Source organism: Rutidosis leptorrhynchoides, chromosome 6 (assembly GCF_046630445.1).
Source record: "Rutidosis leptorrhynchoides isolate AG116_Rl617_1_P2 chromosome 6, CSIRO_AGI_Rlap_v1, whole genome shotgun sequence".
NCBI classification, from domain to species: domain Eukaryota; kingdom Viridiplantae; phylum Streptophyta; class Magnoliopsida; order Asterales; family Asteraceae; genus Rutidosis; species Rutidosis leptorrhynchoides.
The window spans coordinates 313794855-313821258 of NC_092338.1; the positions used below are offsets into that span (position 1 = coordinate 313794855).

Here is a 26404-nt window from a genome sequence, read left to right on the forward strand (position 1 = left end):
ATGTTGAAGCTGATCCATTTCGTCCATGTGAAGATCAAGAAGACATTCTTGGACCAGAAGTACCATATCTTAGTGCAATTGGAGCTCTTATGTATCTTACAAATTGTACAAGACCTGACATTTCTTTTGCAGTTAATTTGTTGGCAAGGTTCAGCTCTGCTCCTACCAAAAGACACTGGAATGGGATCAAACACATATTTCGATACCTTCGAGGAACTACTGATTTAGGATTATTTTATTCTAACGAATCAAAACAAGATTTGGTTGGTTATGCAGATGCAGGTTATTTATCTGATCCACATAAAGCTAAATCTCAAACTGGATATGTATTCCTAAATGGAGGTACTGCAATATCATGGCGTTCTCAAAAACAAACACTTGTTGCTACATCGTCAAATCATGCCGAAGTGATTGCATTACATGAAGCTACTCGAGAATGTTTTTGGTTGAGATCAATGACACAACTCATTACTGATTCTTGTGGACTAGAACGCGATAAAAGTCCAACAACTATCTATGAAGATAATGCAGCTTGCATAGCACAGATGAAAGAAGGGTATATCAAAAGTGACCGAACAAAACACATACCACCTAGATTCTTCTCATACACTCAAAATCTCATTAAGGACAACCAGATTGAAATGAGATATGTGCAATCTAGCAAAAACTCTGCTGATCTTTTCACGAAAGCACTTCCAACTGCTATTTTCAGAACACACGTTCATAACATTGGCATGAGACATGTTCAAAAGATGTAACAGCTGAAGCGATGTCTACTTGAGGGGGAGTCAACTCCATGCTGCACTCTTTTTCCCTTAGCTAAAGTTTTTTCCCACTGGGTTTTCTTTAGCAAGGTTTTTAACGAGGCAGTAATTTATAGTTGATCTTCAACAAAATAAAATTGCTATCCAAGGGGGAGTGTTATAATAATAATAATAATATAGATATGGATAGTCAATTTTGGTGTATACATATAGTCAATTTTGGTACACAAAGTATGTATTTTTATATTGAGATTTTAGGCTATAAATACTCATGAATGCAAGCATTAAACTTGCACCATTTCTCACACTTACAAAGTGTTTCTTTCTTTCTCTCCATTATCATCTTTGTTCTTACACTTCATTATTAGTATTCTAAATCAAGAATCAAATCACTAAAGGTAGTTATAAGCCTACTGAATTATAACATCAAGAATCAAACCACTAAAGGTAGTTATAAGCCTACTGAATTATAACAATTTTCAATAAAATTAAATAATAATCTTCTATTTTTATTTTTTTTTAAAGCCAAAACAAATTAAACAAATAAATTTTGTTGTTAGTTTTTAAAAAGAGAGAGAGATATTGAAAAGTAGGTAGAACGAGAGAGACACGGAGATAGATATTTTCATTTTTTTTCGTATCGCCTTCTTCATCCTTTCAAAATTAGGGTTTCTTACTTTGCACATTTCAAATTCAAGTTATCTATTCATATAATCATATCGTAAGTTTTAATTTTCTTTTCGTTATCTATATGCATACACATATAACTTTGTACGTATCTATTTCTGTTTGTGCATCATGTTAATTTGATAATCGTTGCGCCTATACGAATTATCTAAACTCATATATTCAACTTATTATACATTTTTCTGTCCAGATATTGTTGATTTATGTATAACATTTGTATTAATTGATTGTATAGTTTATGAGAAATATTGATTTTATTTTTGTTACTCCGTATAATTTGATCAGGTTTTGAAAGTTGAGATCCAATTAAGAAAAATTGTTTGTTAAAAAAGAAATTAAAATTGGATTGGAAGGAATAAAGGAAGAATTGAGGGGTGGAATTTAGGAATTAGGGTTTGTGTTTGAGTATGCCAACTTCATGGGCTGATTCAGTCGCTGCAGCTGAGAACACGGCTGCTGGTTCACACGGTGGTGCACCGAATAGACCGACATACGTTCCTCCACATTTACGTAACAGGCCGACTAGTTCAGATTCTGTACCACCTCCAGTTGTTGCTAATAGTGGTCCCTCTGCTACCGGTGGGGCTAATCGGTGGGCTGCTCCTAGGAATGACTTTAGGGCGGGGTACAGTAGCGGCGGACGTGGCGGCGGCGGTTGGAATAATCGAAGTGGTGGGTGGGACCGGGGGCGAGATCGCGAGGTTAATCCGTTTGGAAACGATGAGGCAACCGAGCAGGAATTTGTTGACCAGGAAAACACGGGGATTAACTTTGATGCATATGAAGATATACCTGTTGAAACGAGTGGTGATAATGTTCCATCACCTGTGAATACTTTTGCTGAGATTGATTTAGGTGAAGCGCTTAATTTGAATATTAGGAGGTGTAAGTATGTGAAACCGACTCCTGTTCAACGGCATGCGATACCAATATCTCTTGGTGGTCGGGATTTGATGGCTTGTGCACAAACTGGGTCGGGAAAAACAGCTGCGTTTTGTTTTCCGATTATTAGTGGAATAATGACGGGGCAGTTTGGTCAGAGAGCACCACGGATGCCACGTACTGCGTGTCCACTTGCTCTTATTCTGTCTCCTACGAGAGAGTTATCATGCCAAGTGAGTTTTCAAGGCATTTTGTATCTTATATTCTCATTATGATTATGATTATGATTTTCAGCTTTGTTTTATAGTGTTTTTGAATGACTTGAAAGTTTTGTAATTTTGATATGTAGATTCATGAAGAAGCTAGGAAATTTGCGTATCAAACTGGGGTAAAGGTGGTTGTTGCTTATGGTGGTGCCCCAATAAATCAGCAGGTGTGCTTTACATGGGTCCCATCATGTACCTATATATTACTATCATATTGAGTTATCAACATTAATTGTGTTTATAAGTGATGTAATTTGCATTCGACCAGCTTCGAGAGCTAGAAAGAGGAGTTGACATTCTTGTTGCTACACCTGGGCGTTTAGTAGATCTTCTTGAAAGGGCACGAGTCTCTTTACAACTCATCAAGTATTTAGCTTTAGATGAAGCAGACCGAATGCTCGATATGGGTTTCGAACCACAAATAAGAAAAATCGTGCAACAAATGGACATGCCCCCACCTGGTGTAAGACAAACAATGTTATTCAGTGCTACATTCCCAAAAGAAATACAGGTTTGTTTGTTTCCCTTCAAAGTTATAGCAAATTTAAATGAGTATATTGGTGTAATTTTGTGATTGTTTGATGATATGCAGAGATTGGCGTCTGATTTTCTTGCAAATTATGTATTTTTGGCTGTGGGAAGAGTTGGTTCGAGTACTGATTTGATTGTACAGAGAGTTGAGTATGTACAAGAAAGTGATAAGAGAAGCCATTTAATGGATCTTCTTCATGCACAAAGAGCTAATGGTGTTCATGGAAAGGTAGTTTTTAGAATATTGGAACTATGAGTCATAACTATGTTTGCCATTTTTCAAGATGTTATTTGTTGTTTGTGAATTTATGAATTGTTTTGTGAATGTATTTAATGACTGCAGCAAGCTCTTACATTGGTGTTTGTTGAGACTAAAAAGGGGGCTGATTCACTTGAATATTGGTTGTGCATGAATGGCTTCCCTGCTACCACTATTCATGGTGATAGAACACAACAGGTATTTAACTTCTAAATGTTGGCATCTAAGTGTGCTATTATATGTGTGATATTCGAATAGACATCTTAAAGGGGTGTTGAATGTTCATCCTGGAACTAATGATGATATATTAATATTATATATATATATATATATATATATATATATATATATATATATATATATATATATATATATATAGTGGTAGGATCAAGAGGGAAGTAACCATTCGGGGGGAAGCAAAAACTTTTTTTTTTTTCGTTTTTTGAAAAAACTTTATTCACGAACATTATAGATGAGATGAAAATATGAACATTTAGTAGAGACACTTTGTGATAAATGTTTTTATTTTGGCGGGAAAACGCTCGAAGAAGTAATATATAACAATTATCGTGTTTTTCGAGCGTATTTTGAGGTTTTAGCTATTGGGTTTAGATATTAGGGTTTAGATATTAGGGTTTATAGGGTTTAGATATTAGGGTTTAGAAATTTAGGGTTTAGGGTTTAGATTTAGGGTTTAGATTTAGGATTTAGATATTATTGGCGTCTTGACTGCCGTTTAGAGTCTAAATTGAATTCCAGGCAGGATTTAAAACCCATGGAAATTTGATTCTACCATTTTCATGGTGTTTCAATTTTATTTTTAATTTAATTTTACTTTTTAAAAAAAAAAAAAATTTTCCTACTTATTGGCCGGAGGTCCACTCGGAAGCAATCTCTTTATCCGTAGAATAGAGAGAGGGATGATTTTCTCTACTTTTGAGAGTGATTCACTCTGGGTGGAGAAATGACTTGTTTTTATTCTCGGATAGGGGAAGGATTGTCTACATCTCACCTCCCCCATACACCACTCATGTGGTATTGGGTTTTGTTGTTGTTGTTGTTGTTGTATTGAGTTTTTAACACGAACGGTTTAGAGTTTAGGGTTTAGGGTTTAGGGTTTGGTGTTTTGGGTTTATGGAATAAACCCAAAACACCAAACCATAAACCCTAAACCCTAAACTCTAAATCGGGCTAAATTTTACTTCACAAAACATGAAAAAAAACCTTCATATTCTTCACGAACAATATTATCTTGAATGTTATTTTTGTCGATCGTTTTCCCGCCTAAATAATAACATTCATCACGAAGTGTCTCTTCTAAATGTTCATATTTTCGTGTGATCTTGATGCCGGAAAAAAAAATTTCAAAAAAAAAACGAATTTTTTTTTTTTTTTTGCTTCCCCCCGCTTCCCCCCGATTGGTTACTTCCCCATTGATCCTGCCCCTATATATATATATATTTATAATATGGATTTAATTAAGAGGGAAGCACTTTTTTGGGGAAGTAAATTTTTTATTTTTTTACCAATATTAAGATCACGTGAAAATATGAACATTTAAAAAAGACACTTTGTGATGAATGTTATTATTTTGACCAGAAAATGCTCGAACAAATAACTTTTATTGATAAATGTTCATGATAACATTGATCGTGATGCATGTTATTCTTCGAGCGTTTTTTTAGGGTTTAGAAATTAAGGTTTAGGGTTTAGATTGAGTTTTTAACACGAACGGTTTAGGGTTTAGGGTTATGGTTTAGGGACTAAATCCAAAACCCTAAACCCTAAACTCCAAGTTATGGTTTAGGGACTAAATCCAAAACCCTAAACTCCAAGTCGGGCTAAATTTTGAAAAAACTTCACAGAAGATGAAAAAAAAAAAAACACTCGAAGAATAACATGCATCATGATGGATGTTATCAGGAACATTTATCGATGAATGTTATTTCTTCGAGCGTTTTTTTGTCAAACTAATAACATGTATCACAAAGTGTCTTTTTTAAATATTTATATTTTCACCTAATCTTAATGTTTGTGAATTTTTTTTAAAAAAATGAAAAAATAAATTTGAAATTTACTTCCCCATCCCCAAAAAAGTGCTTCCCCCTTGATTAGCCCCCATATTTAATATTAAATATTAAATAAATATAAATATAAATATTAAATAATGATAATAAGAGGTAATAGAAGTATAGGGAGGTTTATAGGCGAAAGTGTTTTGACATGTTTAAACTTTTTCAAGATTTATTTATTGAATATGTATTAAGGGTTGACAATTCTGTTATCTAAGTAAATAACTAATAATTAAGAGAGTTACATGGATAGCATTATTTAGAAAATGATTTTTATATTAGCATTTGAATTCTGGGTTCCACTAAAATACTGCCAGATTTCTCGAACCATTTTGAACAGGGGGCAGTTTGCAAATATATTATTTTGGTTAATTACTGGGCATTTTGATCAAAATTTCTAAAAAAAATAAATATAAATAATTATATTTCTAGTGCTGTGTAGTTATTTTACTTATTTGTCAAAAACGGTGTTCTTATTTTTACTAAAGTTGTAAGGTTTTCCCTGTTCGGGTTACCCGGGAAGGGCGAGTAATCCGACCCCATACTCTAGTGTACGCAGCCCATCAGGAATACTCCCTGGCTGTTTCCAGCCCTTCCCTGGCCACCCCAAGAATTGAACCTGAGACCTCTTGTGGGAAATGAAATGGCCATTCGATTTCTCAATAAAGATTCTAAATTCACAGTCACACAATTGCAAATAGTATCTATAAACATACACCACTAGATATACAAATATTATCAATTGTGATTCTGCAAATTGGTGTTTGAATTTCAAATGGTGACTTCTTTACATTTGCTAAACCGGGTTGATAGTATTTTGGTGAAGCCTGCACATTGAGTGTTATAATTTTTAATTAATGTGTTCTAGAAAAATATTTTTTTTTGTTATAGCTTTCTCTAAATAACATGACCAAAAAGGACACACTCAAATTCTGTTCTCCAAACACTAACAACTGCTATTCTTTTAGCTTGGTTCATATCATACATACGGACATCCTTTAGCTTGTTCTTTTGCTCTTTATGTTATTGCAGATTTGGATGATATATCCAAAAAGTTATCATTTGTTAATACACTGAAACATGGCCAATGATATATCCACTTACACTTTTGATAAATCCACAACTTTTATGCATTGTATGTTTGTACAGTACAAATCTGCAATGCACATGAATGAGTGTATCTATCAAATTTATGAGGTGATTTATCATTATGTGTGATTATATTGGAACACTTGCAGGAACGTGAGCAGGCTTTGAGATCATTCAAAAGTGGGAACACTCCAATTTTGGTTGCAACAGATGTAGCAGCACGTGGTCTTGATATTCCCCACGTGGCCCACTTGGTCAACTTTGACCTTCCAAACGACATCGACGACTACGTCCACCGTATTGGAAGAACCGGCCGTGCCGGTAAGTCGGGTCTAGCCACCGCCTTCTTTAACGACAACAATTCATCAATGGCTAGACCATTGTCAGATCTCATGCAAGAATCTAACCAAGAAGTCCCAGCTTGGCTTGCTCGTTACGCCGCTCGTGCTTCTTACGGCGGCGGCAAGAACCGCCGTGGCGGCGGTCGGTTTGGCGGCCGTGATTTCCGGCGAGACAACAGTTATAATAGGGGTGGTGGTGGTGGAGACTATTATGGTGGTGGAAATGTGAATCATGGTTATGGAGCCCCTGGCGGCTATGGTGGCGGATATGGAGCCCCTGGCGGCGGTGGCGGTGGTTATGGTCCTGCTGTTGCTAGTGCGTGGGACTGAGTCAGTCTGTTTGAACTTTGAAGTATAAGTTTTATGGGTGGATTTGTTTTTTACCCTTTGTGGGTAATTTGGGTTAGTTTTTACGTCTACTAACAGAGTAGGTTTGAGTGTTAACCCGTTGGTTATTATCATGGTTACGTTTGGTGGTTGATGGGGGTTGGGGAATTGGTATGTTTTCTGGTCAGATTATACGATAAATGTTTTAACTCTGCAACCTGAGTTGAGGGTCTGTAGATTATTGCGCCGTTGCGGGTTTTTCCCCATTGTGTTTTTCTACAGGACCTTAGTGCAATGTTTAAATCAAAGTTTGCTTGTTTATTTGTTGCTCTTGTTGATGCAAAATTTAAGTATATTTGTTTCAAAAGATATACAGAATTGAAACGAGAGCAATAAATGCTTGTGTATGATGATAAATGATGGTTTGGTGAGATGATGCTTATTGAGACAAAAATAGGTAAATGTAGGTTGTTGATATATGTAGGTAAATATATGTAGGTAAATGTAGGTTGTTGATATATGTAGGTAAATGTAGGTAAATGTAATATGTCGTATTTTCTTCATCGTTCCGATGAAAGGTTTTATTAATATATTAATTTTTCGCCGTAAAAAAAATATATTTTAAATACTATTGCTATATATAAATATAAATTACATAAATTATGAATTATTAAATTATAAATATAATAACATATAAATATCTGATCAAAATATCGAATGAATTCTGTTTGATTTGTTGGGAGTATGGGGAGTTGTTTTCATAGTTATCTGATCATAATCTTTCAAACCCATGTTTTGTAATGACTACAATAGTTACACTTTTTACTTGTCGTAACTTTTGGTCTTATTCTGATTAGTTGTGAAATGTGGATTAATCCATGATCAGTTTCAATTAAAAAGTCTTAGAAGAGGCAAAACTCATTGATTAATCTGGTCATCTATTAATAGGTAAAAATCTTGTCACAGGTTACATGCGGTATCAATGGGTTCGTGGGGGGCAACATCACGGTTTGATAATGGGGTGGGGGATAAATCAAAACCCGTGGTCGTTTCGGCTCCTAATTTTATGGGTAAGATATTGGAGGATGGCCCAATCGCGTGTCCGTGTTATGGTAAGGGTTGTGAGAAAAAGGTGTTTCAAAACTTGAAAATTTGCTCATGATTACAACGTCTAAGTTTGAGTTCATGGAACGAATCACAATCACCAAAAAAGAAGATGCATGTTACCGATTTTATGCCTAATGGAGTTGAAAGGAAGAACGTTTTTAAATATCAATAGTGGAAAGATTATTGCGCATGTTTTGATAACTAATGTGAAAGTGTTTGTAGCATGTGGTACCGGTTTATGAAAGGGAAAGCGAATGATGTTAGCGATTTGCAACCTGGCCCAAGCACTAAGGACATTAAGAAGGGCAAGTCGAGGTCATTGATTTTACTATATATACTAATTTGCGCAATGGGGCACCCAATATGGACCCGCCAAGTACCCTATATTCACTGTTCAACTGTAGCGCCTTTCCTTTTATTTTTTCCTTTTTTTTCCGATAACACTGATGATTTGGTAGTTGGAGGTGCGATCCAAAGTATGTTTTGTTTGAAGATGCTTGTGGGAATATCGGAGATGAGTGTTGGGTTGGTTCTCCTTCATCGGCTACTTTAATAGTTTAATTGGTGATGTTTCTTCCAATGTCCTTTCTTTTAACTTTCAGAACCGGACGGGAAAGAAGATTGGACGGGAGACGATCAACGGTAATTTAAAAAAGTTTCCTTCTGAGTTTGATGTCTTCTTTGTTTAGTAGTTTGTTTACGTTTTTTGGTATGCTTGTACGTTGTTTTTGCTTATTTTGATGGGTGAAGCTCGGTTATAAATAGTTTTATCTCGTTTGTTTCTATGTAGTTTTCTAGGTGCGAGCCTTGCACCATACCCGGTTGTTGTTTTTCTCGTTGTTGACGTTTTTTTTGAAAACATCTTCGTTTTTATATGAATTATCATATTTGTAGAAAAAAAAAGAGTAAAAATCAATAAGTTGAATATAGTCAAAGTTGAATTTATTCAGTCAAAATACAATTTAACCTTTTTTTAACAGCAAACAAACTTTATTATATATTGAAAATAATAAGACATTTACAGGCGCCATGTTCTATCAAAACGAGAAAATTACAACTATGAAAACGATAAAACAAAATTTAACAGCTAAAAAACAAAAAATATAAGCCCACCGATATCGTAGGAAAACGCCTTGGTCCGTTCATTATCATTAAGGAGGAGATTTTACTTGAGAAGACAAGCTGAGATGGAAACGAAACACAATGTTGGCAATTCAACGACAAAGAACCCTGAACCATCCCAATTTCTCCCCTCTACAACGACTACTCCGGGAGTGGGACAAAAAACCTACATGGAGGGTATATCTATTAGCCAATTCCAGAGCGCCTAAAAACATTCGCCACCGAGGATAGGGGACATGAGACCCATCGATCCCACTCAAGATTGAGGTACTTGCATCTGGTAGATATCCAATCGAAGCTTTTGAGTTGAATTTCTTTGAAGAATAGATCACCAGTGAGCTTGGATTTAGAGAAAATCCAATTATTCCGATTTCTTCAAATCATGTAGCCCGTGATCAATTCCATTGCTTGCCAAATTTGTTTACTTTCTAGGTGAGAAAACGCTTGGCCTTGCCCACCATGGCCTAAAAACACATCTGCCAGATTACGTGAAAGAGGCGGGATAAAACCCCACCACTTTAAGACAAGAGACCAAATATCATTGGCCACTTTGCAAGAAATGATCGAATGTTCAACCGTCTCCAAACCATCATCACAGATTGGAAACCGAATCGAACCTAAATCAATACCGCGTTTGTCTAGTTCCACTCTCGTTGGGAGCCGATTATGTCTAGCTCGCCACACAAACAGTTCAACTTTTAAAGGTACTAGACGGTTACGAATAGTTGAGACAGTATGAGGTAAAGTAGCCAAATCTGCGCGTGTGAGGAGGTCCGTGAGCTTTTTAATCGAAAAAATGCCATTGGGGCTTAGCGACCAATAGGAGCCTTCAGGACCTGAGCTGCAAGGGACAAAACTAGCCAAAACATTAGTAAGATTGGTGATGTCTCATAGCAATCTCCCTGAGATGCTACGAGACCAACACCAATGAGTATGGGCAAGGTTGTCAGCCCAATGAACCAGATCGCAGACGGTAGCATTGTGGTTTGACTCGAGCCTCAAAAGTCTATTAAATTATCTTTAAGAAAAAAATCCCAAGCCAAGGTTCTAGCCAAAATTTAGTTTGTGTACCGTCAACAACACGCTTCTTAAAAGACAATACAAATGAGGTTTCAAGTTTATGGAGATTTCGGCCCACTTCTAAAATAGAGGCCCAAGTAGATCCCTTTCGGCCCGCCGGTATTGAAAACGAGGGGCTAAGTCCGCCTTCCACCTCATATATACTTTTGATTATTTTGACCCAAAGAGAATTACGTTCGTTTTTAAAACGCCACCACCATTTCCAAGGAGAGCACGATTCTTCGTTTCCAAATAACCAATATTGAGCGCTCCTTTATCGTAGGGTAAGAGACACGTATCCCATTTGACCCAAGACATTTTCGAGCAATTACTAGATCCACCCCAAAAAAGCGACGTCTCAACCCTTCCAGTTTATTAACAACACAAGATGGGACTTTATAGAGAGAAAAAAATAAAGGGGTGAACCCGATTTTATAAGTATGAGCCGCCCGTCAAAAGAAAGAGACTTCGTGTAACATCCCGTTTTTCAGTTACGCGTTAATCTGGACATCATTTGAATTACGAGGTATGTAATCATATCTTTTGACCCCAAATAAAGTTTGAGTTAATGTTTTAGAACCTTACCATTGGAAAGTAGACCTTATTACGTTTCCAAGGATATTTGATTCATAAAAAACGGAGTTATGGTTTGAAAGTTACGACCAAAACAAGTTTCACCAAAAATGATGAAATGGGGCACAATGCGGTTGCGAGATTTTCAATGCGGCCGCGAGATTCGGTAAGGAAATCAGATATTTTGAGTTGCAAAGATCGCGGTCGCGACCTTAGACCTCGCGGTCGCGAGATTCGTCAGACAGGGGCAATTTTAACCCGTTTTAAGGCTTATTAGAGGGGTATCTTGGGGGTATTTTAGTCTTTTCACTTGAGGGTCGGTTTGGGGTCACTAAAAAAAACTCAGTCTTGGACCTCATTTCACCCACACAAAACACTCCCAACATATCCTAGAGAGAGGGTGATTTTAGAGTGAGAAAGCTTCGATCTAGGAGGAAGAAGGTCGATTCGGGTGAAAGCTCAAGAGTTAAAGTTGTTCACCTCGTTCCTAGCTACATTTTGGTAGTGGTGGTACGTTCTAACTTCGAATTTCAATTGTTTGATTTGATGTGCTAGTTAAGGTTATAAACCCCATTTCTCATGAAATTGAGGGTTTTGTTGTATTGTTAGTGTAAGTGAACCCGATTATTGTGGGTTTAGGGTTTGATGATGAATTTGGAAGTATTTGTCATGGTTTGGGTGTTAAACCACTAGGTTGTGTGTGTGTGTGGGTGTATTTGATGTTCTTAAGAACAAGTATTGGTCAAAATTGGGTGTTGACTTTGGTTTGGTGTCAAAATGAGTTTTGAGTCAAGTTTTGGTGAATCAAGTATGTAAATACTTGATTTAGGTTTTAATTGATGTTTTGAAAATATAATCACTAGTCGTTAGTGATTTTGAGCGTTTTTGGGACTTATGTCAAAATGGGTAAGTTGATTGGGTCGAATTTGGTAATGACACTAGTTTTGGGTCAAATGGGTGTTTAAACACTAATGTCAAGTGTTAAATAGAGTTTTTGGAAATAAACGCTCATGAGAAGTGATTTTGAGTCAAAGTGGTGTTGTAATATAAGTCAAATATGGTCAAGTGCAATATGAGTCAATGTTGCACACATTGTAATTTTGGTGTAAATGGTGTTTGAAATGATCACTACTTAAGTAGTAACCTAGTGTCGGGACCTAGGTTGGTGTAGTTAGTGTAAAGTACAAATTGGGTTAACTTGTAGTTATTAGTGTGGGTTTGAATTACCACCCGAAGTGGTAATTTGGTTGAACTCATTAGGAGATAAATGGGCGGGTCAAACGAGCAAGGTGAGATCCCTCGACTAAGGGACGTGAGTGTCGGATTCTCATTTAGAGAATGTATATTTATGTGCATATTGTGCCTATGTGTGATATAGGTGGTTGCTTGCACGGATATGAGGACGGAGATCATGTTGTACATGACTTGTGCGGGTGTTCCAAGGTGAGTGGAATAATTGTACGTGTATGTATATGATGTATCTATTTGTGTAGCGTGAGATGTGAAGTGTCGACGTGTTAAGACACCACATTTCACGTGACGAGTGAAGTGTCGACGTGTTAAGACCTCACTCCGGGAAGTATTAGGGGTGAAGTGTCGAAGTGTTAAGACACCACTCCGGGAAGTATGATGGGTGAAGTGTCGACGTGTTAAGACACCACCGGGGGGTTAGTGATACGACGTGTTAAGTACACTAACGGATGTTGTGAACACCGATGGTCTTTCGCGATCACCATTCCTTTGTACGATTGGTTAACCATGGTTATGTGTTGTAGTTATAGCATATTAAATTGTGAACTATATGCTATTGGCGATGCTAGCTTATTATGCGAATATTTAGTTTTGCATTGTGATTACATGGTTGTTGAATTGCTAGCTCGTATGCGGTATTTGTGTAAGTGTTTGCAAGTAAGTAGATTATATATGTATATGTATAATTATTGCATTCACTAAGCTTTATGCTTACCCCTCTCATTGTTTACCTTTTTATAGGTATCGTTGATGCGGAGTTACTTAGTTGATAGACGTTGCTTAAGCTTGGAGGATTAGCTTTTGGATATTTGGACACAGAATGGGGATTTGGTAGTCCTCGGGATTATGCTCTTGGTATCGGGTTGGGTTATTGAGTCTTAACCCGGTTTGTAGTGTAAATGGGTCGCAATTACCCACTTGTTGTGTAACGGGTCAAAAGGCGTCGAATTGTACGTTTTGGAATTTGTAACATGTTAAACATGTATTTTGTTGTATATTGGGCACATTAAAACTATCTTTAAACGGATCTTGCATTATGATGTAATTAACTTTATCTAATTTACAAAAAAATAGTGCTTTGTTTTTGGTAAACGGATGTGGGTTGTTTCAAGTGGTATCAGAGCATAGTCTAAGGGAATTAGGTGACCTTGGTATAGGTGCCTAGTCTTAGACTTATTGACGGTTGTGTGTTATTTGCGAGACTTGTAGGAATACGGGTCGGATTGAGATTTGTTAGTGCCTTAGAGTAGGTACACTAACTAGGACTTGTGTCTTGTCCAATGTGAGATTATGTGAGGCCTTGAATGTGTGAATTGGTGCCTTAGATAGATAGTGCCTAATGTAAGTAGGCTAACTCGGATATTGAATGGAATAATAGTCACCTAGGTTGTAGGTTGACTTGTTGTTGTAATGTACATGTATGTATATATTATTTTACTATATATATAGTATACGGTGTCGTAGTGATGATCCAATGGTGGGGCTCGGGTACTTGGGAGTATTGGGATAGTCCAGTCTAATGATGGGACTTCGATGGTTCGAAGGCACTAGTAGTATTGTGTTTTGTATTGTGTGAATGTTGCGTCAGTACGGGTAAAGTACTTTGCATGACCATGTGAAAATGGTAAGGTACGCAATTTTAATAGTGACTGATGACCATTATTACAATCGTGTATCTTGACACCAAGCATTACATGACGAGTACCGAATGGAGGAAACGTAGCATGGTTGGGGTAGATTCGGGATGAATTAGGAATCTTTTATTGGTTCCTCGAATATAGTTGTATCGGGCGATGTACTTGTTGTCACATCGGGTTCATTGCGAATCGAGAAGTGTTACGGTAGATTTGGTTATCTAAGGTGAGTGGGTGGACTCACGAGCTTGGTGCGTGCTTAGTCATCCTAAGTAGTGGGTGCACTATTAAGATTATCATTGGTTGTAGTTACACATCGTAACTAGGATGCCCGATTGATGTGTGCGTGTGTGTACGATGAGCTCTTGAATTCCGTGTTGGAATGCAACAAGTCTAATGATTGTAGTATTGGGTTACACTCGTTAGAGTGTGTGGTTAGAGAATCGTGTAAGGATTATGGTTGTAAGTCGCCTTAGAATTGGCGAATTGGGGAGTCTTCGGGTCGTTAAACTCATGGGAGTGGGACCCATATGACGATGATTGCGTTAGTGTGTTAGCGTGTTGTGGATTATAGGGTAACATGCCTAACGGAATATCCCTTGTAGTAGTGCTTGTGTCAACGTGCGGAGGGGTGTAAGACTTGGTGTTTCTAAGCATCTCCTTAGTGATGGATGAAAAGTTTCGTTAGTCTTTATCGTTTGGCCATGTGGAAATTGTGGATAGCGTGTGATCGCTAGGAACTTTCGATAAGACAATAAACCGTAAGGTTTGTCGGGTAGGTATGACTTCGGGTCATTATTGTGGGGAGATGGGTGACATCGGGTGTATGGAACCCAAAGATCAAGTTTCTAAATTTCGGTAGATTGTGGTGGGAGTCTGCATGACATTGCATCAGGTGCCCCTTTATACCTGCTAGTGTAGTGTTCAACTATGTGCTTAGAGTGCCCGCGAGTTACCCTTGGAAGCAGCGTAGATTACAATAGTGATCAACGGGCGATAGTAATTCGACGGTTGTGAAAATCGAAGTTTAAGAGCATTGCGTGAGATACTTCTTATGAAGTGACGGATGAGCGAATCTTGTTGCTCTTAAGTGATAGACGGGTAAAGATGACCAGTGAGCCGGTGATTGACTTAATGGACGATTAGGCCGAAGGTTATGATGAAGTGTTGATATTTCGGTCGATGCGTATTGTGTCGGATTGGTCACTCTTCTCCATGAGAGTGAGCAATCGTTGACAAAGGTTCGTTGAGTGGAAGGTCGGGTGATCTCGACTGAGAAGCACGACTGACTAAGCGGAGTGGCATATGCCTAGGCTTAGAGGCGTATGTGGGACTTTGGTGGAGTTCGCTTTGTGAACGATTAAGGCAGTTGATTGTGATTTGTGGTATGAATGTGCGATGTCGTCGCGTGTACGACATTTCAAGTGAATGTGTATGTCGACTCTGAGAGCCTGAATTGAATACGTGGTGATTTGGAGTATATGACCAACGATGAGAATGGTCATGTGTGTTTTGGAATGAAAATTCCGCGGGATGTTATCATCTTGGCGGTGAGAGTGAAGGGCTGAATCCTAAGTGGGGGAGTTTTTACTGCCGCCCGAGGAAGCTCCGGTGGTACTAGATCAAGTGAAGTGTAAGACTTCTTATGTAAGGTGGTCGTGTAGTACCAAGGTGCGGTATGAGACCAAGTGTGAAGTTTGAGATCACGGAAGTGAGAGAATGTAACTGTCGTTGCGGGTGCTCTCGTGATATAAGTTTGGGTTGGTGTGAAACTCGGATAGTACTGTTGAGTGAGTACGAGTTCGGCATTATGGTGGATACTGTATTTTCTCTGTCGGGAAACGTGATCATGGAAATTGTCAGTGGATTATTCCACATTATGGATGGTTGTGAGGCGGGGAGTCCCGGTTACAATCATCACACATAGAGACACGCGGATGTTGTTTTTTTGCGAGGGTGTATTCCCTAGTGATGTGACCCGTTGGTTGCTGTAACAGACAGAAACCTGGGCTAGATGTAAGATGACCTTTTTACCCTTAGGCATATATGTGTGGTTATATATGCTTTTATTTTAAGTTAATGTTTATTGTTATTTTATTATTTGGTTAAGACCAGTTTGTGACAAGGGTCACAGAACATGTTTGCTTATTTAATTTGGACTCTGTTAGGACCGCCTAACGAGGTACGTAAGATTTCAAATAACTGATAAATACCCGTATTTTGAGGGGTATGAGTTTTAACCCAAATAAGTGTCAAAGAGCTGCTCCTTTATCTCATTTCTCTCCTTCTCTCTAAAACACCTCACACACCTAACTTTCACCTACTTGAAAACCCTAAATCATCCAATCTCGTTTCTGTGTTTGAATCAAGTTAGAAATCTATTCCTTGCGTCATTGTGAATCTAACAAGGTAAGATTTGTGTGTTTTCATACTTGAATTTGTGTTAAAATGGGTTTTTTATTAGGTTTTTGTCAAAAGTGATTTTGGTGTTAAATTGGTCGATTTTGATGTTGTTTGTGTGAATTTCTTGTGAGTTTATGTCCTAAAGTGTTCTATAAACAAGATGTAGTTGGTTTTAGGTCAAATTTGAGTCCAGGAACGAGATTTGGTGATTTTTGGGCAAAACCCGTCACTTTTGCAGCTGTTTCTGCTGAAGAACACCATCGGCCGATCGTCTTGGACCTACTCCCGATCATCTGAGACCTACTCCCGATCGTCTGGACCTACTCTTGATGGTCGAGAACTACTCTCGACGGTCGAGACCTACTCCCGTTGGTCGAGACCTACTCCCGACGGTCAGAGACCTTGACCCTATGGTCTCTTTGTGTTTTGGAAAAATTGTTTTGGTCGTAACTTTCAAACCGTAACTCCGTTTTCGATGAACCAAATATCGTTAGAATCATATTAATGAGTAGTTTTAAATGGTAAGCTTTTAAGAAGCTGGATAAAAATATTTTTGGGGCAGGAAAATAGGTTTTAGCGTGTATGTCCCGTTTTGCACGCACTTATACGACGATATTAAAAGGGTTTATGTTGTAGACTTATAATATGATGATATGACATAGTTTATAGTATGATTTGACTATAATTTTGATTAGAGCACTATACTAACTTGGTTTATATTGTTCTCAGGAGATAAGAACAAGGAGGAAGCTCAAAGTAAGATAACTGAGCTGAAGCTGGTAATTGGTGAGTGGGTCTATCTCCGGATAGAGTTTAAGTAGCATGCCATACTACTGTGATTTATCCTATTACCATGCTTTGATATAGTGATACTGACATGCTTAGATAATGATTGCATGCCTACCGTGATTATGTGATATTATGTGCGCACTGTGTTTGACACCAGCCGGGCCCGAGGAGGACGGGGACTTCTAACCGAGCCTAAGGAGGTTAGAGTCCATATGAGGTCAACTGGGCCTGAGGAGGTTGGGTCCAAGGACTGCTGATTGTGGAGTGTAGTTTTGAATGACGCATCTCCTGCGTTTGGATAACTATATTGTGAATCGAGTAGCCAGGACTATCGGTAGACTCTAGCCCGATCAACTAGGAGTCGTGTGCTCGTACAAGCCACCGATCCTCATATTGTATTTAGTTGTATTTTAGTTAGTTGCTCGCATGTATGGTGCTTATGCGATATCTGATAGATAGATTCCATTCACTTAGCGTTATGCTAATCTCCCACATTTCCACCCTTGCAGGTTTAGGTACTGCTAGTTTGGACGGGTGCTTGTGGTGAAGACATGTTTGACATGTGAACTCTGATGTGTACTTTGTATCACGTATTTTTGTAATAAGTAACCCCATCGTGTAAACTTAATTTTAATTATGTGAATTATGTTTGTGATGTATTAAATGTTATGTTTTTAATATATAAGTCTTCCGCTGTTTAAAAAAAAAATGGCTGGTGTTCCAAGTTGGTATCAGAGCATAGGTTTGGCAGCAAGTACCTGCGTGTATATTGTTCCCAAACCTTGTGACTGGTCAAACATGTAAGTGGGATGGGAGTTAAGTAAATGTATGATACATGTGTGTCAGTTGTGTTTGAACTAACCGTTATCCACTAAGCTTTTGTGTGAGTTGTTTTGTAGCCCAGGTATGGCTGATAGAAACGCAACTGGCCCATCTAACCCCGAAACGTACAGAGCACCTGATGGGGAAGTTGAGTCTGAAGATGATCAGAATAGTTACATCCTTGAGTTAGAAAGCAAGCTAAAAGAGGCTCAAGACAAAATTAATGAGCTTGAATTGGCGAGGCATTCGGGAAATGATGATACACCACCGGGATTCCCAACTGCACAATCCTAGACAATTCCTAATATAAATCAGACGCAGTTTCAGTACCCGATGCAGAATCAGTTTCCTCAACAATACAATGTACCGCCTCAGAATGCTTATCCTTATCAAAACCCCTATATGATGAATCAGTATAAAATGCCATTGTTTTCGCAACAGTTTATTCCACCTCCGAAAAAGTGTTCTTACAAGAATTTCCTTGATTGCAAACCCCCAGAGTTTTCAGGGAGCACAGATCCGAAAAAAACTCTTAACTGGTTGCGGGAAATGGAGCGGGTATTTGAAGCCTGTCAGTAAGAACCCGAGTTATGAGTTACGTATGCTAGTAGAATGTTGAAAGGTTGGGCAATGGTTTGGTGAGATTCCTTGATATCAAGCATACCGAGGGAACAAATAAGTATGATCACATGGGAGCAATTTTATGGGAAGGCCTGTGAGCAGTACTGTAACCCTTTTGATTTGAATCGCATCAAAACTGAATTTCTAGAAATGAAGATGACGCCTCAGATGACGATTGATGAGGTAGTGGAGAAGTATATTGATAAGCTAAGATTTGTGCAACAGTGGGTGCTGGATGAATCATCTCGGATTCAGCATTTTGTGAATGTGATTTTACCGGAATATAGGACCTTTGTGAGAATAGCTACATCATTATCTCAGGCTATTGTGCTAGCCAAGATGGTGGAAAGTGATGTTAAGGCAGCTAGAAGTAGGATGTTTGGTAATGTGGTAAATCAGGGTAGACAAGCGTCTAGTCAGTCAGGATCCAAGTCCAAGAAGTCAGGCGGGTTTAGATCAAAGGGTAAAAGTGGTCAGAGTAGTTCTGGGTCTGGATCTGGTAGAGGGGATTGGTGCCATAATTGTAAATCTTCGCATAAAGGTCAGTGTTCAGAAGCAACTAGACGGTGTATAAGATGTGGTGTTATTGGGCACGATCCGCAGGCTTGTTCATTCCCGAGTAGTGTGTGCTGGAATTGTCATCAACCAGGGCATCGTGCTGCAAGTTGTCCGTCAAAGAGTGTTAGTTCCGAGGCAGGGTCAGGTGTGCATTCGGCATCAGCCGGAGGGTCTGCTTCCTCGAGTGGGCATAAGAGAAAGAACTCTCCATCAGCAGAGGTCAGAGCTTTTCAGATGTCAGTTGAGACAGCTACTGCAACTGGCGATGTGATTACCGGTATGTTCTTAATCAACTCAATACCTGCTAGAGTATTGTTTGATTTTGGTGCGAATAGGACATTTATGTCTTTAGATTTCTGTACTAAGCTAGGGTTACCTGCTACTCTGCTGCCTGAGCCTGTTAGAGTAGAGGTAGCTGATGGTAAGACGGTTCAAGTCACAACATATGTGTCTGGATCTAGTATAGAAATTGATGGTAGACCTTTTGCTGTGTCCTGCTTAGTGTTGCCTATTAGTAGCTTTGATGTAGTAATAGGCATGACTGGCTGAGCCTCTATAGGGCTAGCATTAAGTGTGATAGGAAAATTATTACCTTCTGTATGACCGATGGAACCCGTGTTGTAGCTCGAGAGGAACGAGGTGGGTATGGTTTTCCGTTGATATCCATGATGAAAGCTAAGAAGTCGTTAGCGAAGGGGTGTGAATCATTTCTTGCATATGTGATTGATGCCAAGAAAGAGAAGAAAGCAATCTCCAATATTCCAGTGGTTTCTGAATTTCCAGAGGTGTTTCCAGACGAGTTACCAGGTCTGCCTCCTGTGAGGGAAGTGGAATATAAGATTGAGTTAATACCAGGAACTACTCCAGTTGCGAAAGCTCCATACCGTTTAGCACCATTTGAGATTCGCGAGATGATGTCTCAGATTCAAGAATTGTTAGATCGTGGGTTTATTCGACTGAGTTCGTCTCCGTGGGGTGCTCCTGTATTGTTTGTGAAAATGAAAGATGGTTCAATGCGTATGTGTATCGATTATCGCTAGTTAAACAAAAGAACAGTGAAGAATAAGTATCTTTTACCTCGAATAGACGATTTATTCGATCAGTTGTAGAGTGCTTCATACTTTTCAAAGATAGACTTAAGGTCAGGGTATCATCAGGTTCGTGTTGCAGAATCAGATATACCGAAAACAGCGTTTAGAACAAGGTATGGTCATTACGAGTTTCTGGTCATGCCGTTTGGGTTGACGGATGCGCCAACAATTTTCATGGATTTGATGAATAGAGTGTGCCATCCTTTTTTAGACAAGTTTGTGATTGTGTTTATTGACGACCTACCGGTGTATTCGAAAACAGAGGTTGAGCATGCTGAGCATTTGAGACATGTTTTGAATCTGTTGAAACGAGAACAGATGTTTGCTAAGTTTTCAAAGTGTGAGTTCTGGTTACTAGAGGTTCAGTTTTTGGGTCATGTTATATGTGCTGAGGGTATCAAAGTGGATCCATCTAAAATAGAAGCGGTAATGAATTGGAATTCTCTGAGGACTCCTACTGAGATTAAGAGTTTTCTGGGATTAGCCGGTTATTATTGCAGATTTATCAAGGATTTCTCGAAAATAGCTGGTCCGCTGACTAAGTTGACTCAAAAAGACGTAGCCTTTCGATGGAATGATGAACAAGAAAAGGCTTTTCAGACGTTGAAACAGTTGTTGTGTCAGGCACCGGTGTTAGCTTTACTAGAGGGTTCATATGATTTTGTGGTATACTGTGATGCTTCATTTGCCGGATTGGGTTGTGTATTGATGCAGAGAGACAAAGTAATTGCTTACGCTTCGCGTCAGTTGAAATATCATGAGAAGAATTACCCAGTGCATGATCTTGAAATGGCTGCAGTAGTGTTTGCTTTGAAACTGTGGAGACATTATTTGTATGAAATCCATTGTGTTATGTGTACAGATAACAAGAGTTTGCAGTATATTTTCTCACAGAAAGAAATGAATATGCTTCAAAGACGGTGGCAAGAGTTAATTAAAGATTATGCTTGTGAAATTAAATACCATCCGGGTAAAGCAAACGTCATTGCAGATGCTTTAAGTCGCAAAAAGTCTAGTGGGAATATTAAATTTATGCATTTGTGTATAACTTCAGATTTAATTGATCAACTGAAAACTGTTCAAGCCGCTGCTTTGGAAGATGAACATGTTAAATCTGAACTTATGAATAAACGAAAATTTAACCTAGCCGATGACTCACGTAGACTTAAAACCTTTCATGACCGTGTGTGGGTGCCTATGCTTGGAGACTTGAGGGATTTAATCTTGACAGAAGCGCATAAATCCAGACTGACAGTCCATCCAGGCAGCAATAAAATGTATCATGATTTGAAATGTTTATTGGTGGCCGACTATGAAAACAGACATCGCTCGTTTTGTTGAAAAATGTCATATTTGTGTACAAGTAAAGGCAAAACATCAAAAACCTTATGGTTCGTTACGTCAGTTAGAAATTCCCGAGTGGAAATGGGAGCATATTACGATGGATTTTGTGACAAAATTACCAAGAACTCAGAAACGACATGATATGATTTGGGTAATAGTTGACCGTTTAACCAAAAGTGCTCACTTTCTAGCTACTCTTGAAACAGTGTCATTAAGTGAACTCACCGAGTTGTATGTGAAAGAGATTGTTAGTCAACATGGTGTGCCATTATCAATTGTATCAGACAGAGATTCTAGATTTGTGTCAAACTTCTGGAACAGTCCACAATAGAATTTGGGTACACGTGTAAATTTGAGTACAGCTTATCATCCCCAGACAGACGGTCAGAGTGAGAGAACGATACAGACTCTAGAAGATATGTTAAGGGCTTGTGTGCTAGAATACGGTGGGTCGTGGGATTCACATCTTCCGTTGGTTGAATTCGCGTATAACAACTCATATCATTAGAGTATAGGGATGCCTCCTTATGAAATGTTGTACGGTCATCGTTGCCGAACTCCGACTTATTGGTTAGAAGCCGGGGAGAAACAATTCGCAGGTCTGAAAATTGTTCAAATGACTGCCGAAAAAGTTGCTATTGCACGAGAAAAATTGAAAGCTGCTAGAGACAGGTAGAAAATGTATGCTGACCCACGTAGACATCCGGTAACCTTTAGTGTGGGTGATCGTGTGTATCTGAAAGTTTGATCATGGAAAGGGGTTATCAGATTTGGTAAACGGGGTAAGCTCGAGCCAAGGTTTATTGGGCCGTTTTCGATCAGTGAGATTTTGAATGATCAAACAGTGGTTTTGGATCTTCTGCCAGAATTAGCCGGTATTCATAATACTTTTAATGTGTGTTATCTACGTAAGTGTAAGGTAGAAGATGAGACGCAACTTTTACCGTTAAAAGATTTAAAGGTTGATTTGAGTAAGAATTTGGTGGAAGAACCGATTCGTATAGTTGATTGTAAGATAACTAAGTTGAAAAAGACACAGATTCCAATAGTGTTGATTGAGTGAAAGCATAGTTTGGGATCGAATCTTACGTGGGAAACCGAAGAGTTGATGAGAAACCGTTACCCTCGTTTGTTTGACCAAGACCAAATTTCAAGGACGGAATCACTTTAAGGGGGGTGGATTTGTAACAGACAGAAACCTGGGCTAAATGTAAGATGACCTTTTTACCCTTAGGCATATATATGTGGTTATATATGCTTTTATTTTAAGTTAATGTTTATTGTTATTTTATTATTTGGTTAAGACCAGTTTGTAACAAGGGTCACAGAATATGTTTGCTTATTTAATTTGGGCTCCGTTAGGGCCACCTAACGAGGTACGTAAGATTTCAGATAACTGATAAATACCCGTGTATTGAGGGGTATGGGTTTTAACCCAAATAAATGTCAAAGAGCTGCTCATTTATCTCATTTCTCTCCTTCTCTCTAAAACACCTCACGCACCTTACTTTCACCTACTTGAAAACCCTAAATCATCCAATCTCGTTTTTGTGTTTGAATCAAGTTAGAAATCTGTTCCTTGTGTCATTGTGAATCTAACAAGGTAAGATTTGTGTGTTTTCATACTTGAATTTGTGATAAAATGGATTTTTTATTAGGTTTTTGTCAAAAGTGATTTTGGTGTCAAATTGTTCGATTTTGATGTTGTTTGTGTGAATTTGTTGTGGGTTTATGTCCTAAAGTGTTCTATAAACAAGATGTAGTTGGTTTTAGGGTCAAATTTGAGTCTAGGAACGAGATTTGGTGATTTTTGGGCAAAACCCGTCACTTTTGCAGCTGTTTCTGCTGAAGAACACCATCGGCCGATCGTCTTGGACCTACTCCCGATCGTCTGAGACCTACTCTCGATTGTATGGACCTACTCCCGATCGTCTGGACCTACTCCCGATCGTCTAGACCTACTCCCGATCGTCTGGACCTATTCCCGACGGTCGAGACCTACTCCCGACGGTCGAGACCTACTCCCGACGGTCGAGACCTACTCCCGATGGTCGAGACCTACTCTCCATGGTCGAGACCTACTCCCGGTGGTTGAGACCTACTCCCAAAGGTCTGAGACCTACTCCCGACAGTCAGAGACCTTGACCCTTTGGTCTCCTGTGTTTTGGAAAAATTGTTTTGGTCGTAACTTTCAAACCGTAACTCTGTTTTCGTTGAACCAAATATCGTTAGAATCGTATTGACGAGTATTTTCAATGGTAAACTTTTAAGAAGCTTGATCAAACTACTTTTAGGGCGGAAAAATAGGTTTTAGCGTGTATGTCCCGTTTTGCACGCACTTATACGACGATATTAAATGGGTTTATGTTGTAGAGTTATAATATGATGATATGACATAGTTAATAGTATGATTTGACTATAAATTTGATTAGAGCACTATACTAACTTGGTTTATATTGTTCTCAGGAGATAAGAACAAGGAGGAAGCTCAGAGTTAGATAACTGAGCTGAAGCTGGTAATTGGTGAGTGGGTCTATCTCCGGATAGAGTTTAAGTAGCATGTCATGCTACTGTGATTTATCCTATTACCATGCTTTGATATAGTGAGACTGCCATGCTTAGATAATGATTGCATGCTTACCGTGATTATGTGATATTATGTGCGCACTGTGTTTGACACCAGCCGAGCCTGAGGAGGCTGGGGACTTCTAACCTGGCCTGAGGAGGTTAGAGTCTGTATGAGGTCAATCAAGCCTGAGGAGGTTGGGTCTAAGGACTGCTGATTATGGAGTATAGTTTTGAATGACGCATCCCTTGCGTTTGGATAACTATACTGTGAATCGAGTAGCCAGGACTATCGATAGACTCTAGCCCGATCAACTAGGAGTCGTGTGCTCGCACAAGCTGCCGATCCTCGTATTGTCTTTAGTTGTATTCTAGTTGGTTGCTCGCATGTATGTTGCTTATGCGATATCTGATAGATAGATTCCATTCACTTAGCGTTATGCTAATCCCCCACATTTTCACCCTTGCAGGTTTAGGTACTGCTAGTTTGGACGGGTGCTTGTGATGAAGACATGTTTGACATGTGAACTCTGATGTGTACTTTGTATCACGTATGTTTGTAATAAGTAACACCGTCGTGTAAACTTAATTTTAATTATGTGGATTATGTTTGTGATGTATTAAATGTTATGTTTTTAATATATAAGTCTTCCGTTGTTTTAAAAAAAAAATGGCCGGTGTTACAGTTGCATCCAAATGTCGAGGCCATCCTTAACGGAAGGTCAAGGTAGGAGGATTCACCCGACGTTGGTTAATATATTTATGGGTCATGTGGTGAATTGCGAATTTGTTGTGATGATAATTCGCTATTGACGAGATTCTAGTTTCCATGCTAGTACTAGGAAGCCGTACTGTATGGTTGTGTTGTAAAGTTTAGAGGAAAATCCTTGTGTCATGTGCTGATGTACTGTCTAGCGTGTGGGGTACTATTGTCATTGTGGATTAATTCAGTAACGGATGGTCGTGTGAGAATCAATTTATGGGAAAGTTGTGTCCCTAGAGTGATTATTTTGGTGATACCAAAATTTCTTCGTTGCAGGAATAACTCAGTTGGGGTGATGGGGGAAATTGGTTCTTGAATCAGAGAACATTCAAGATTGACCGGTTGAGTGATGCGTTTATGAACCGATGAAGTACGGAGTTTTAACGCGACATGAATCCTTCTCGATTTGGATTAATGCAGGACTTGGTCACGGTGTAGTGGACCTAGTAGATCGCGTTGTTGATATAATTATGGACGTAGCTTGTTGCGGGTTGTAGCCTGAGAGAACTTGTAGGGGTATATGGTGCTTTTCGTATTTCCTAAATGGGTATTTTGGGCGTTGAGTGTATGAGATTCACGCTAGTGATTATTAGCGCGTGGTGAGATCTTCGGATTGACGGAAGATATTATAGAGGTCGGGCTTGGTTGCGTTTCTTAGGATCGTAGGACGTGGTTCCTATTGGATGTAAGGGTGGAGGCATTAAAACACTTACCTCTTGGTGAATGATGAGGATCACGGGGACGTGATCCAGACTAAGTGGGGGAGAGTTGTAACATCCCGTTTTTCAGTTATGCGTTAATTTGGACGTCATTTGAATTACAAGGTATGTAATCATATCCTTTGAGCCCAAATAAAGTTTGAGTTAATGTTTTAGAACTTTACCATTGGAAAGTAGACCTTATTACGTTTTCACGATATTTGATTCATCAAAAACGGAGTTACGGTTTGAAAGTTACGACCAAAACAAGTTCACCAAAAATGCTGAACTGGGGTACAATGCGGTCACGAGATTTTCAATGCGACCGCCAGATTCGGTCAGGAAATCAGCTATTTTGAGTTACAAAGATCGCGGTCGCGACCCTAGACCTCGCGGTCGCGAGATTCGTCAGACAGGGGCAATTTTAACCCTTTTTAAGGCTTATTTGAGGGGTACCTTGGGGGTGTTTTAGTCTTTTCACTTGAGGGTCAGTTTGGGGTCACTAAAACTGATCCAAACTCAGTCTTTGACCTCATTTAACCCACACAAAACACTCCCAACATATCCTAGAGAGAAAGGGTGATTTTAGAGTGAGAAAGCTTCGATCTAGGAGGAAGAAAGTCGATTCAGGTGAAAGCTCAAGAGTTAAAGTTGTTCACCTCGTTCCTAGCTACATTTTGGTAGTGGTGGTAGGTTCTAACTTCGAATTTCAATTGTTTGATTTGATGTGCTAGTTAGGGTTGTAAACCTCATTTCGCATGAAATTAGGGGTTTTGTTGTATTGTT

General features: G+C 38.8%; 1 protein-coding gene across 1 annotated transcript; it reads left to right on the plus strand.

The window, feature by feature from the left end:
- The first annotated feature begins 1350 nt into the window (after nucleotides 1-1350).
- LOC139851680 (DEAD-box ATP-dependent RNA helicase 37-like) lies at nucleotides 1351-7765 on the plus strand. Its single transcript, XM_071840780.1, has 7 exons — nucleotides 1351-1485; nucleotides 1737-2566; nucleotides 2683-2766; nucleotides 2868-3110; nucleotides 3192-3359; nucleotides 3474-3587; nucleotides 6700-7765. The coding sequence occupies exons 2-7, from the start codon at nucleotides 1859-1861 to the stop codon at nucleotides 7219-7221; spliced, it is 1839 nt and encodes a 612-aa protein (XP_071696881.1). The 5' UTR covers nucleotides 1351-1485; nucleotides 1737-1858; the 3' UTR covers nucleotides 7222-7765.
- The last annotated feature ends 18639 nt before the right edge of the window (nucleotides 7766-26404 follow it).

What these genes read in the sequence shown, in the direction of transcription:
- LOC139851680 (XM_071840780.1), top strand. Translation starts at nt 1,859, where the DNA reads ATGCCAACTTCATGGGCTGATTCAGTCGCTGCAGCTGAGAACACGGCT. An exon ending in CGAGAGAGTTATCATGCCAA is followed by an intron (nt 2,567 to 2,682) that starts GTGAGTTTTCAA and finishes TTTGATATGTAG; the next exon opens with ATTCATGAAGAAGCTAGGAA. An exon ending in GTGCCCCAATAAATCAGCAG is followed by an intron (nt 2,767 to 2,867) that starts GTGTGCTTTACA and finishes GCATTCGACCAG; the next exon opens with CTTCGAGAGCTAGAAAGAGG.